General features: G+C 52.4%; 3 protein-coding genes across 6 annotated transcripts in view; 1 reads left to right on the top strand and 2 right to left on the bottom strand.

Annotated features, from left to right (window-relative positions):
• Nucleotides 1–1,331: 1,331 nt before the first annotated feature.
• FTL (ferritin light chain) lies at nucleotides 1,332–2,893 on the bottom strand. Its single transcript, XM_061139794.1, has 4 exons — nucleotides 2,582–2,893; nucleotides 2,291–2,437; nucleotides 1,812–1,937; nucleotides 1,332–1,641 (listed from the first exon to the last, which is right to left on the bottom strand). The coding sequence occupies exons 1-4, from the start codon at nucleotides 2,681–2,683 to the stop codon at nucleotides 1,489–1,491; spliced, it is 528 nt and encodes a 175-aa protein (XP_060995777.1). The 5' UTR covers nucleotides 2,684–2,893; the 3' UTR covers nucleotides 1,332–1,488.
• Nucleotides 2,445–13,736, top strand: part of TULP2 (TUB like protein 2) — a 62,323-nt gene continuing 51,031 nt past the window's right edge. The window contains exons 1-2 of one of the 2 annotated variants that reach the window (XM_061139782.1): nucleotides 4,522–5,316; nucleotides 10,468–10,591. The gene's annotated coding sequence lies outside the window, so the exon portion shown is untranslated. Of the gene's footprint in view, nucleotides 2,465–4,521; nucleotides 5,317–10,467; nucleotides 10,592–13,736 lie in introns of those variants that run through there. The other variant, XM_061139783.1, reaches the window with a different exon arrangement.
• On the bottom strand, nucleotides 6,084–10,427 carry BAX (BCL2 associated X, apoptosis regulator). 3 transcript variants are annotated; one of them, XM_061139793.1, is made up of 6 exons: nucleotides 10,292–10,427; nucleotides 9,659–9,710; nucleotides 9,422–9,568; nucleotides 8,909–9,044; nucleotides 6,819–6,923; nucleotides 6,084–6,482 (listed from the first exon to the last, which is right to left on the bottom strand). In XM_061139793.1, the coding sequence occupies exons 1-6, from the start codon at nucleotides 10,323–10,325 to the stop codon at nucleotides 6,093–6,095; spliced, it is 864 nt and encodes a 287-aa protein (XP_060995776.1). In that variant the 5' UTR covers nucleotides 10,326–10,427; the 3' UTR covers nucleotides 6,084–6,092. The 3 variants fall into 3 exon arrangements, with proteins under 3 accessions (XP_060995776.1, XP_060995775.1, XP_060995774.1); XM_061139791.1 differs by having other exon boundaries at nucleotides 6,257–6,433; nucleotides 10,292–10,419; XM_061139792.1 differs by lacking the exons at nucleotides 9,422–9,568; nucleotides 9,659–9,710 and having other exon boundaries at nucleotides 6,253–6,433; nucleotides 10,292–10,378.

Raw genomic sequence — 13,736 nt, 5'->3', positions numbered from 1 at the left:
GGCGTGGTGGACCTGAATCCTGGCCTCGCCCTCCTCCCCCCACCCTCCCGCTCCTCTTGACTCCTATTCCTCCCCCTGCCTATGGCTGGGTCCGCGTTCCCTTGTCTCACTCTACTGTCTTAGAGATTTGGCTTGCCATTGGATTCCACTGTTATTTCAAAGGCGCCTCTCTTGTTTTAGACTTGACCTTAAGTGGCAAAGTTGGTTCAAGCTCTTTGGCAGAAAGGGGCTGTCACTGGGAAAAGGACCCGCAGGGTAGCCATGAGCCATATGTGGCTATTTAAATTCCGCAGTAGCACTAGTTGTATGCAAGGGTGGCCACATGTGGCCTAGGGCTACCCCATTGGACAGCACAGATGGAATACATTTCCATCATTGCAAAAAGTTCTATTGGACAGCACTAGTTCAGACCATGTTTCTACTAGGGACTCTGGCCTCTGCACTTTGGCCTTACTGTCCCCTGGATGGCTATTTGTGGAAAAAAACTTTCAGTTCTAATCTTCCCTAGGCTACATGTGCATCTCCAAACCAATCGCTTTTCAGGGGAAAGCTCTGATTGTTTGAATTTGGACGTGTCATCTTCCTTCTGTTAGCCGCTGTTTGCACCAGACACCAGAAGTCCCCTCCCCCACCAGAATTACCAGAAAGGGCATGGTGCTTGTCTACCAAAAACAGGATGGAGGTAGGGGTCAGCTTTTGTCCCCCTTCCCCCGCACCCCACCCCCGCCCCCGCTTGCACGTAGCAGCTGCCTGCTAAGGCATCTTCAAGCTTCTATTCCCATTTGGATAATTTCATAGTGCTGAGCCCTGAACCCTGGCTCAGTACCTGTTTCACATGATGTGCTCTCAGCTGCTCAGACCCACGGGCCGGATTCTACCTATTATGTGCCTTGAATTCCACAAGCAGCCTTTGGAGGTCAGATCTGGGTGTGCATCCTGATTACCATGGGTAATTTACACAGTAATTGTCTCAATCACCCACATAAAGGAGCTGGCAACTCTAATACTGAGCCTCCCAGAATTGAGCCCCAGACAGTAACTTTCAGAGCTCGGCAAGTGCCTGGCATCGTAACTCATCTGAACCAGTTTCTAGTTACTGATTAACAGCTGTCTGCTTCCAGTTACCAACCCCAGGTTTTACCAGACTCTCCCTGGAGTCTGGGCTCTACCATTTTAGCAAGGGCAGTTAACAGCATGGTGAAGCAGAGAACCCACTACTGCAACACCCCACAGGTGTTATGTCTTAGAACAGTAAACAGAATCAACTCCAGTCCAGCCAGCTATGTGGAAAGAGACCCCACCTTTTCCCCACCATGATACACACACAAAACCAGGATATGCTGCAAAAAGCTTTATTGTTTCCATTTGGTCCAAGGCTTGAGAGAGGGCTCCAGGATGTTAAAAAGCTGCCTAGTAGCTGCAGAGAGGGGCTTCAGGCAGCCCTGATGTTAGGTGGGTTCTTCAAAGGCCACTGGTCTCCAGAAGCTCCTAGTCGTGCTTGAGGGTGAGCCTCTCGAAGAGATACTCGCCCAACCCAGCCTGGGGACCAGCCAGCCTGCGGAGGTTGGTCAGGTGGTCACCCATCTTCTTGATGAGTTTCACTTCCTCATCTAGGAAGTGGTTCTCCAGGAAATCACAGATCTGAGGAACACAAGAGAAAATGTTGCCACTTACAGATCTAATAATGGGACAGATCGGAGAAGGAGTCTAAGAAGAGAATCTGCTCATTCAAATGGTCAGTGCTTAGCTGGAATGTAAGGATCATTCTGAGTAAGGTCTTAGGATGGGCAGACATGAAAAGAGATACTTACGTGGGGGTCTCCGCGGGCAGAAGCCAGGCCATGCAGATCCAACAGGGCTTGATTCAGGTTCTTCTCTACGAGAAGGGCGGCTTCCATAGCGTCCTGGGTTTTACCCCACTCATCTTGAGATGGCTTCTATAACGAAAACAGAAACGGCTCAGTACTAGACACTCTAGAAAAGACTAAAAACTGCTTTTCCAGTAGTTGCCAGAGTAAAGAGTTTAGTCAGAAAAAAAAAAAAAGCCCAAGAGCGTGTATCTTTCATCCTCAGTATCCTACAAACTACACGTCCCAAAACACAACACGCTGCGTCCTGGACCGCCACGTCTTGAGTGAACGGCTGCGCCTCCATTTCCAGCCGTAACAATCCACACAAGACTGAACTCGGCCTCCCAAGAGCCTATGCGGTACCCAAACCGCTACAGTCAAGGGGGCCTCTAGCGAAGGGGTTGTTGGGAGATGTAGTCCGCTGCCCACACACTATTTACCTGCACGTCCAGGAAGAGGGCGCGGCCGCCACGCTGGTTTTGGAGTTTCAAGAGACGCTCCGCGCCCTCGCGCTTCTCCTTGGCCAATTCGCGAAAAAAGTGACCCACACCCTCCAGAGCCACATCGTCGCGGTCGAAATAGAAGCCCTGCAGGAAGAGATGGCGGGAACAATGGTAAGCAGGAGGCGAGGCCAGGCAACCGGACTCTGCACTATCGAAGGGGACAAAGAAGGCCAGCGCGTGCGCAGAGGGCCGGAGGTGCGCGGCTGGGGGCGTCTTGGGGAACCTCACCAGAGAGAGGTAGGTGTAGGAGGCCCGCAGTTGCATGTTAACCAGGCGGTTGACGGCGGCCTCCACCTCGGTAGAATAATTCTGACGAATCTGGGAGCTCATGATTGGTCGGTAATAAGGAGTTAAAAAATGGTGGCTGGTCCCGGTGATCGCGGACAGCTGAGTGGCTGACTCCGGAGGTTGCGACTGGAAAAAAGGTTGGAGGGTAGTCGGAGGCTGGAGCAAGGGGCGTCCCTGGGTCTGTTCCGTCCAAGCACTGTTGAAGCAAGAGACAGATCCGCGGGGCCGCCGAGCGCACTTCAAAAGCCTGTGGCCAAGGCGGCTTCTTTTATAGCGCGCGGGCCCTCGGAAGTGGGGCGGTCAGGGAGAGCGATGGGCCAATCTGCGGTGGCGGGAGGCGGGACCTGATGCCCGCGAGTGACCAATCAGGAGCAGATGGGGCTTCCAGCTCCCCGCCCCGAGCTGGGAGAGTCATGTGCCTGTACCAGAAGGGAGTTGGGAAATGGGAAATGGGAAATGGGGGGCTGGGGGGTTTTCGCATTATGCAAGGGCTTTGGGGCTAATTCTGGGAAGCCAAGGGATTCTGGAGGGGTCTCGCTGATAGGTGAACGATTAATGAAGACACTAGGAGCCCTGCAAAGTAATGATCCCTGGGTCCTTCAGGGTGTCTCAGGAAAGTAAGCTGGATTCTGACGTTGTGTCAGAGCATGGACGTTACTGGAACCCTGGGGGTTCCCTTAGAGGTGCGGAAACCTCCAGAAGACTGGCATTTGCTCTGGGAGATAAGAGGGTCCCTGGAGCAGTGAGAAGTTTGGAAAACTGTGAGATGATATTTCTGGGAACCCCAAGGACCTGGAGCCTTGGGGTTCAAAAGTCGGGGGGGGGGGGGCAGTTTCTGCAGCTTTAGAGTTCAGTGGAAGTCCCTATTTTTCTGGAAACTTCCTGGGGAAGGTCTTTAGACCCTGGAGGTGATCTGCAAGATTAAAAAGACAGCTGTAGAGCCCTGGGGTTCAGCCCCAGAGTCGGGGGGGGGGGGTGGAAATGTTTCTGGAAGCCTTGTAAGGGCTTTTTAAGGAGGTCAGGAGTCTTGGCGAATCCTTTGAAGCCCTGGGAAGATAGTCTGGGCCACTTGGAATACCTAGGGGCTATTTTAGGAGCCTCTCTTTTTTTTGCCCCTGGGAACTGAGTTTGGGAGGGGGTGAACTGGAACTTTGTGGGGAGTCTCTCTGAGACTGGATTTCCTGAAGATTATTTTGAAGGCAGCCAGAAACTAAGAATTCTTTTTTGGCTCTGAAGTAACCTCTCTGAAGTTGTCCCTGTCTTGCCTGACACATTCTTCAAGATCACAGAGAAGCCCTAGTTCCCGGGTAAACAAGAAGGGCCTGGGGACCTGTGGATGGAAGTCTGTCTTCAACCAATGGACGTTTTTAAAGTGTATCTGGGCCAGGCTACTGCCTGTGTGGCAGATCTGGTTCAGAACAAGACTCTGCCCTCAAGGAGCTCCCCGTTGTTGGGGGGAAAGGAGAAACAAAGACAAGAATTTGACCCTCTGTAAGTGCCCTAATGGAGGCAGCTGGCGGGCTGGGGCGGAAAGCTGAGGTCGCAGGGGTGTTGGGGGCAGAGGTCAGGGCCCCTCCCTGCAGAGAAGGTTCTCCAAGCAGCTTGGGCAGAGTACCCCCTGATTAGGGGGAGGCCAGCCAGGCTGGTATCTGGGGTCCTCAAGGGGTGTCTTGGCCCAGAGCCAGGCTAGCAGCCGCGCTGAGTCATGCTGAACTCAGCTCCGGAAGGGGCTCCGGCGGTGGGGGTGGGGGGGGGGGAGCGGGTGAGGCCGGCTCACTGACCTCATCTCCTGGGGGGTGGACTGCAGTCTGGCTGGGACCCGGGGAACTGGGCCTGGCTGGGCCCCAAGTCTGGCCGCCTCCCCCAAGGTGCTGCCCTGAGTGCTTTGTCTCTGAGTCTTACTGTCTTTTTAGTTCCCTTGATGGTTTCCCTGGGCTCCTGCCTGTGGCCATATTGTCCCCTCTCTCTGGGCCGGTGACTCAGTCTCCCCTCACAGCTACTTTATCAGACCTCCATCTCTCCCCTCTCTGGGTGTCTCTGGGGAAAGCCTGTGGGGGAGGGGCAGTTGCCCCAGGCACACAGTCACAATGGGGCCTGAGTTATTCATTCACCAAATTGCATACCTCAGCCCAAAGACCTTTAGTCTTGGGCTAAAGGAGCAGTGACCTGGAAAGTGCTCCCAGGTGGAGGGAGAGGAAGGGTGTGATAAAGGTGATCTGAAGTAGGGCTGTTGGAGAGGGATCGGGGGATGAGGGAAGACAGGAGACCGGGGGAGGCAGGGACAGAGACAGGGGGTCAGAGAAAGGCAAAGACACAGAGGGGGACAGAGAGATGACAACCAACTGTGGCTATCCCAGTGACCTTATTCTCCATAATCCCCTTTTCAGAGTCCACTTCTTTTTAAAAACTTTATTCGTTTATTTTTGGCTGTGCTGGGTCTCCCTGGCTGCATGTGGGCTTTCTCTAGCTGTGGCAAGTGGGGGCTGCTCTAGTTGTGGTGTGTGGGCTTCTCATTGTGGTCACTTCTCTGGGGAGAACGGGCTCTAGAGCGCGCGTTTGAGTAGTTGCGGCTCACGGGTTTAGTTGCCCCGTAGCATGTGGAATCTTCCCAGAGCAGGGATCGGAACCCACGTTCCCTGCATTGGCTGGTGGAGTCTTAACCTCTGGACCACCAGGTAAGTCCTTTTAAAAGAAAAATAATTGCTTGGCTGCACCAGGTCTTAGTTGAGGACATAGGATCTTTGTTTCAGCAGGAGGGGTCTTTTAGTTTGGGATCTATTAATAGTTCCCTGATCAAGGATTGAACCTAGGCCCCCTGTATTGGGGGCACAGAGTCTTAGCCACTAGCGGACCAGTGGCTCTTCCCGAGCTCAGCATCTTCCCACAGGCTGGCTCCGGTTCTGAAGGCATAGGGCCAGACCCCAGACTCCTCCCCGCAAAACCTGTCAATCTCTGCTCGTGTCCCTCCTCCGCCCAGACAATTCTTGCTCAGGCCTCCTCCAGAGTCTCCCTTGGACCCTCTCCAGCCTCCTCAGCCATCCAACATCCAGGGGCTTCCCCAAAAGGCCCGCGCCCTACCCCTGTTCTCCCAGTTCTCCTGAACACCCGCTTCTTCCCCGTTTCTCCTCCTCAGTAAATATACAACTTCCTGTAGTCCCATGTGGTGGAAGCTTCCGGGCCCTAGTTCCTGGGGTTCAGGAGGCCTGCTTTGCACCCTGCTGCCCTGACCTCCACAACCGCCACCCCCCCCCACCCCCCCCGCCCCAGCCTCTGTCAGGCTGGGGCCTGGCCCAGTGCTGCCTCCAACACAACACCCTGGGCTGTGACAAGGACAAGGGTGATTCAAGTCGCCTCGGTTCCCCTCAGGACTGTGGGCTCCTTGAGGGCAGAGCCACGATTTAACTCGCCACTGACCCACAGAGGGCACTGGTTACCCTCAGAAAAAGATGGGTCAGCGCATGAAGCCTGGTGTCCTGCAACAGCCAGGAAGCGGGCCCAGTGACTCAGACTCCGAAGTGTGGTCCGAAAGAGGTTTATTGCACCCACCCTCGCAAGACCACTCCTCCCTACCCTGCCCCACCCCAATAATTACAAAAGTAAGAAAAACTCCCATGGCCCCCAAATCCACCCCCCCCCCTTGAAAAATGCCATAATTTATGCAGAAAAAGTCCAAGGCAGTTGATGGCCTCAGCCCATCTTCTTCCAGATGGTAAGTGAGGCAGTGAGCACTCCAGCCACAAAGATGGTCACCGTCTGCCACGTGGGTGTCCCAAAGTAGGAGAGGAGGCCGTCCTGGGGACAGGGACAGCAGGCACTTCAGCGACTCAGCCAGGGGCAGCCCCTGGGCCAGCACATGAGGGGTCAGGGAGGGATCAGAGGGCATGAGTAGGGGCAAGGGCCTATGAGTGGGGGAGTTAAAGGATTATCATAGAACTTGAGGGATTCCAGAGGAATTGGAGGGAGGCACGAGGGAGGGCAGCAGGGCATCAGGTTAGGGGTCACTAGGAGGTCAGAGGTCATGAGGTCAAGGGTCATGGACAGGTCATTGCACCCTGTGGATCAGGGGTTGATCAGACATACTACCCCAAAATGGGGGAGGGGGCACTCCTATGGTGGGCACAGGAAGGTCCAGGGGCCCAAGAGGAGTGAGGGAATGGGGTGGGGTTAGAGGTCTCACCCAACCACCCTGGTCCTGGATCCAGCCCAGCAGCCGCTCTCGAAGGAAGTCCAATGTCCAGCCCATGATGGTCCTGATCAACTCGGGCACCTTGGTGCACAGGGCCTGTGGGAAGTGGGGTGGGCCTCAGGGACTGAGCCTTGTCCCTACTGCCTGGGGCGATTGGCCCCCAGCCTCCCTTCTCACACTCTGTCTCCCTCCTGCCCTTCTGCAGTTTCTTTTCCACTCTCAGTCAGAATAAGCCTCATAAACTGCAATGTGGATCTCGTCCCTATCAACTGCCCTGTTCACAAACCATCTTATGGCTCCCTGGTACCTCGCATGAAAAATCAAAAGCACAGCTTGGCCCTCAAGGCCCTGTGCGATGGCTCTGACTTGATCACATTCCAGTTTTCCTCTTGGTTTCTGCACCTCGTTGCCGTTCTTCCACATCTTTATTCCCACCAAATTCTTCACCTGCTTCAGGACCTTGGCACATGCTGATTCTTCTGCCTCAGCAGGCCTCAACCTTTTCCAGTCACCCCTCAGAGCTCAGGTCTGATGTCACTTCCCCAGAGAGGACTTTCTGATCTTCAGGCCAGGTAAGGCCTGAGACCCTCCATACCCATGACGTACTCTTCAACTTCCTTAGCTTTCCTTCTCATCCTTTATCTCACTGCTTCTCACCTGTTGTCCCCAGCTCCATTTAAGCCCTCCCACCACCCTGACTGCTGTCCCTCTCACCTCTTACATTCAAGCCCCATCAGCTCAATCTTGCAAACACATTAAGGAATCTACTTGCCCACAGCCATTGCTGCCACCTCAGTCACCCATTCACCAGAACTGTTATAGGTACCCCTCGTCAACTTTCCAGTTTTTGCCTTTGTGCCTCAGGATCCCTTTTTCTACCCACAATGGCCAAAATACTTTACTGGGCCTCCCCTCCCCCAATATTTTATCATAAGACTCTTCAGAAAAACCAAAAGAATTTTATAATCAACAAGCATATACACACAACCTAGATTCTACAATTAACATTTTGCTGTCCTTGCTAGACAGAGGATGAGATGGTTAGATGGCATCACTGACTCAATGGACATGAGTTTGAGCAAACTCCGGGAGACAGTGAAGGACAGGGAAGCCTGGCGTGCTTCAGTCCATGGGGTCACAAAGAATTGGACACGACTTGGCGATTGAACAACAACAGTCCTTGCTAGAAAAATCTTTTCTGCTTATAAATCGGGTCACCTCACTCTTGTTTAAAACCAGCCAATCACTCTTGCTACACTCAAGAGTAAAGCTGGCTGGTCTATACAGAGGCCCACAAGACCCCTTGCAATCTGCCCTCATCACTCACCTTCTCCCTCTCCTCACTCTATTCTAGTCACGTGGGCCTCCTCATTGCCTTCAACACACCAGGCTTGGTGCTACCTCAGGTCCTTTGCATGTGCTGCGCCCTCTACCGGATACATTTTTCGCCATTTTTATATATATCACTGCATCCATCTTTCTTGTCATTCCATCTTAGGCTTTAATGTCACCTCCTCTGAGAAGTAGTCTTGTGGCTCCTTTGCACAATCATGTCACCAGAGTTTACTTTGCTCAGCACTCATCATACAACATGGGCTCCCTGAGAGCAGGGACCTAACCTAGTTCTGTTCTGTGTCCTGGGTGCCAAGTACAGGTCGCACACATCATAAGCCCAACAAATGTTTGTTGAATGAATGTGTATGTCTGTATGGGTCGCTCAGTTGTGTCCGACTCTTTGCGACTCTGTAGACTATAGCTGGCCAGGCTCTTCTGTCTATGGAATTCTCTAGGCAAGAATATTGGAGTGGGTTGCCATTTCGTTTTCCAGGGGATCTTTCTGACCCAGGGATTGAACCTCGGTCTCCTGCATTAGCAGGCAGATTCTTTACCATCTGAGCCACCAGGGAAGCCTGTGCTGAGTGAATAAATACATGAATGAACAAGCTGATGAGTGGCCCATAGCTGACTCTCTCCATTCCCTCTGTGGTTCCTGGGCTGTCCCAAGGGTTGACCTCCTGACTCCCAGGTCCTCATAGGCCTGAAGGGAGCCTCCCTGGGCTCAGGGCCCTGCAGCTGCCCACCTTGAGCACCAGTTTGCTGGCAAAGTAGAAAAGGGCGACAACCCGGCCCCAGTTGAAGTTGCCATCAGAAAACATTTCAGCTGCCACTCGGAAAAAGACCTCTCGGGGAGAGTCTGTGTCCACGGCCGCGATCATCCTGCAAGAGAGAGGAGAGCCAGTGTTGGGGAGGGAGGATCAGGCACAGTGTAGCAACTCTGGTGTCCACCCCAAACCAAAGATAAAACCCGAGGCCGAGCCAGGATGAAATCAGAAGAGGCCATCATGGGGGAAAGCCACAAGATGGAAACTGGGGGAAAAGACTCCATGAAGGAGAGTTTCAAGATCCCAGGACATGGGCTGGGAGTCCAGAGTGCTGAGTTGAGGGATGGGGCCCTGGACCTCTGGGTCTGAAGGAAAAGGGGGCAGTGGGGCTGGACTCGTTTCCCAGTGGAAATGGGGGTTGGGAGCTGGGACTCCTGGGTTCTGAGAGAGAAGGGGCCGAGTGGCTGGACTTCTAGGTCCCAGGGGCTACACCTCTGCAGCTCCATGTTACTGTCCAATTCATCTCCAATGCGTTTGAGACACTCGCTCAGTTTCTTGGTGGATGCGTCCTGGGGCGCCTGCTCCAAGCCCAGCTCCGGTGTCTCTCCCCCCATTCGCCCTGCTCGGTCCTGGATGAAACTAGAGTGGGAACGGGGTTGTGGGGATGCAGAATGAGAATGGGGCCTCATTCCTCAAATTCGTTCCGCAATAATCAGACCTCAAACTCACCCCTGAAGCAAAAGGGCCCCTGTCTTCATGATCTGCTCAGAGCTGGTGGGCCCTAGAGGAGAAAGGAGGGAAGAGGTGCCTGGACTCTTGGGTCCTAGGGGAATCCAAAGAACTGGAGTGGCTCCTGATCTCTGGGGGAGGACAACGCTAGGGGGCTCTGCATTTCTGGGTCCCTCATAGATAATGTGAAGTGGGGGCCCAGGCAACTGAATCCCCGATGAAGAGGCAGGGGTCCTGGGCCTGTTATCCTTCATTCTTGCCGGGGCGGGGGGAGGAGGCTGAGGGAACACTTCACGGGTCCAGACCCCTGGCCTGAGGCGACTGAGGGGAGACCCGCCCCTCCCACCAGGAAGTGGTGCCGGCGACAAGCCCGGGCCTGCCCCCGGGGCTTGGAGTATGGGGTTCTCCCGCTCCTTGGGGGTCAGAGAGCAGCAGGCGGGAAGGGATCGGGACGCTGAGGCCAGAGAGCCGGGGACCCCCGGGGAGGGAGTGGGTGGAGGCTGGCAGTGCCGGACCCGGGAGTTTCTATGCCGGAGTGCTTGGCGATCGCACGGCCCCACACCGGCAGGAGGGATCGTGGGGTCGGTCGGCTGGGGGCTCGCCCTCCCCCCGCCCATCTGCCTCCCGCCTCACCCCCGCCTCTGGGTTGCTCCCCGGACCCGTCCATCACCGCCGCTCCCGCCGCCGCCTCTCGCCGGGTCCGCCCGGGCGGCCGCAGCACGCCCCTGGTCACGTGAGCGCCCCGCTGAGCGTACGTCCTCTCACGTGACCGCCCCTCAAAATGGCCGCCGCGCGCCTCTGCCCCGCAGGGCTGCGCGGAGTCCGGACCGCACCTGCCTCACCTGCTCTTGGAGGGCTGGCACCTGTCACGTGACTATCCAGTCTGCGTTTCCCTTTAGGAACTGGTCGTGGCGCCGTTCTACCGGCTAAGCGGTGAGTCGCAGCTGTAACTTTTCTTCATTCCTGCAGTATTTTCAAAAGTTTCAGGGGGGACTCGAGCCCTTCGCAGGAGAGAAGGAGTATCAGAAGTCAAAAATAGCATTTCTTGAGGCAGGACGTTCCAGATGACTAACGTCTATGAATGTTTATGTGTGTTGGGGGGAAAAAAAAAAAAAGGAATTTGAAGTTCAAAAAGTGATTGATTGGCAGGGTGTGGACAGAGAGGGACCCCAAGAGGGGCTCCTGGGGTGCTAGAAATGTGCTATACTTACTTGAGCTGGTGCTGTGCTGTGTTCAGTAGTGTCCCATTCTTTGGGATCTCCTGGCAGACTCCTCTGTCCATGGGATTTCCCAGGCGAGAATACCGGAGTAGTTCGCTATTTCCTTCTCCGGGGTTTTTTCCCAGCCCAGGGACTGAACCTGCATCTCTTGTGTCTCCTGAAATGGCAGGCAGATTCTTTACCACTGAGCCACTTGGGAGGCCCATGCACATATTTAAAAATTCCTTGATCTCTACACATAAGACATGCACTTTAATGTATGGAAATGATTATATCTCCTTGTAAAAAGAAAATAGTAAGAAGAAAAAAGAACTGGGATTAGAAAAATTGGCTGGGTCAGATGATGAATGGTTTAGCCTATAAGAGAAGGGAATCTAAAAAAAAAGAGAGAGAGAGAAGGGAATCTATTTCCCAGGGGTGCCTGGGAGCCATGGAAATTAAAGATTATAGTGTCTTAGTCCATCAGCCTAACAACACCAGTTTATTGACCAGTTTATTGACCATCAATAAAGTTTATTGACCCATGAAGATGATGGAAATGACACAGCAGAGCAATCGTGGAGCATCTTGACAGAGGAAAAGGTAGAGTTATTATTGGATTTGGAGGAAATGTAGAGTTTAGGTGACGACTATATGATAGGTTCAAAGCCAAGCAGTTGGTGGACTGTGAAAGGAACCAGGGTTCTGTATCTTTGCAAGCTACAAGATTAATGTGGGTGTGGACTGTTGGGTCCAGAAAGCCTTTGCTCTGCTCTTGAGTTGGAAATTGAAGCTGCTACTCTGTATCCAACAAGTTAGATCCCACAGGCAAGAGTGGAATGTTGCATTTTTACTGATAGAATTTTTAACGCTTGGTGATTTTAGAGAACAAAGTTTCTCTGTGAGTAAGAAAGCATGTGGTTGGGAGAAATAGTGTTTCCTATTAATTTAGAAATTGGCTTTATTTGTGTGTTATTCCAGCCCAATGAATTAGCCCTCTTTCCATCCCAATTACAGAAAAGGAAGAAAGGGGCTTTTAATGCAGCCACAGATGTCTAAACAGTACAACTGTTAATTGGTTGGGGGAGGGGGAATCTTTGCGATAGCTCTGAAGTCAAAATTGTTTACAATAATAAAGATGCTATATCAGAACTTTGAAGCCCAACTCCACAGTGGGCCCCCAATGAGACCTACAGGTATTCACGCCCATGTGTAGTTCCCTCCCATACTGAACAGGCTGACAGTATGACTAATAAGATATTGTGGAAATGACAAAGTGTAACTTTCAAGGTTAGGTCATAAAAGTCACTGCAGGTTCTGCCTTGCTCTCTCTTGAATCATTTGCTTTATTAGAGGAAGCAGCTGCCATGTTGTAAGGACATTCAAGCAATCATCCTCTGGAGAAACAATGTGGAGGAACCAAGTCCTCCAGCCACGGGAATGAGCGACTTTGGAAGCACATCCTCCAGCCCCAGTCAAGCTTTCCGATGACAGCTGTCCTCACCAACATCCTGATTGTAACCTCATGGGAGATCCTAGGCCAGAACCACCCACCTAAGCCACTCAATGGATTGCCAACCCTCAGAAACTGTGTGAGACAATAAACATTTATTGTTGCTTTAAGTTGCTAGGTTTGAGGGCAATCAGTTACACAACAACAGATAACTAATACATCTAGGATAGTGAAAGTGAAGTCACTCAGTTGTGTCCAGCTCTTTGCAACGCCGTGGCTCCTCCTCCATGGGATTCTCCAGGCAAGAATACTGGAGTGGGTTGCCATTTCCTTCTCCAGGGGATCTTCTCAACCCAGGGATTAAACCCAGGTCTCCTGCATTGCAGGCAGATGCTTTAACCTCTGAGCCACATCTAAGATAAGTACAGCCTATTTACAGATGAGGAAAACAGAGCCTGGAGAAGGAGATGGATTTGCCAAAATTGTCCAGTTCTTGTGGGTGCTGTCTCAGGTCAACTGTGTCACTTGGACAGGGCTTTCTTTTCTGTTTTTTGGTTCTTTTTTTTTTTTAATTTAAATTTTTTTATATTGTCATTTGCTCTTTCATTTTTGATGCCTTTTAAAAAATATTGATTTATTTGGTGTGCCGGGCCTTAGTGGTGGTACGCAAGATCTTCAGTCTTCATGTGGTATGTAGGATCTTTCATTGCAGCATGTGGGTCCAGTTCCCTGACCAGGGATTGAACCTGGGACGCCTGCGTTGTGAGTACGGAATCTGAGTCACTGGGCCACCAGGGAAGTCCTTCAGTATCTTTTAATAATAAATTATAACGGAGGACTTCCCTGGTGGTCCAGTGGTTAAGAATCCAGCTGCCAACGCAGGGGACGTGCGTTCCATCCCTGGTCCAGAAAGATTCTATATGCGACAGAGTAACTAGGCCTGTCATCCTGTACTCTGGAGCCGGGAGTGCTGAGCCCACGTGCCACAACTGCTGAAGCCTGAGTGCCCTAGAGCCTTTGCTTCACAAGAGAAGCCACCACAACCAGAAGCCCGTACAGGGTAACTACACAGAGGAGGCCCCACTCACCGCAAGTAGAGAAAGCCTGAGTGTGGCAACAGAGACCCAGCACAGCCAAAAATAGAATAAATAAGGAAATAAAAAATTTTAAACAGCTTAGAAAAGAACATGAAAAAGAATACACACACACACATATATTTATATGGATATGGATATGTATGACTGAATGGCGGAAGTAGTGACAGATTTCCTCTTCGTGGTCTCTAAAATCACCATGCATGGTGACTGCGGCCATGAAATCAGAAGACTATTGCTTCTTGGCAGGAAAGCTATGACAAACCTAGACAGTGTGTTGAAAAGCAGTGACACTACTCTGCCGACAAAGGTCCATATAGTCAAGGCTATGG

This window comes from Dama dama, chromosome 4 (assembly GCF_033118175.1).
Source record: "Dama dama isolate Ldn47 chromosome 4, ASM3311817v1, whole genome shotgun sequence".
NCBI lineage: Eukaryota > Metazoa > Chordata > Mammalia > Artiodactyla > Cervidae > Dama > Dama dama.
This window is presented reverse-complemented; position numbering and strand designations above follow the sequence as displayed.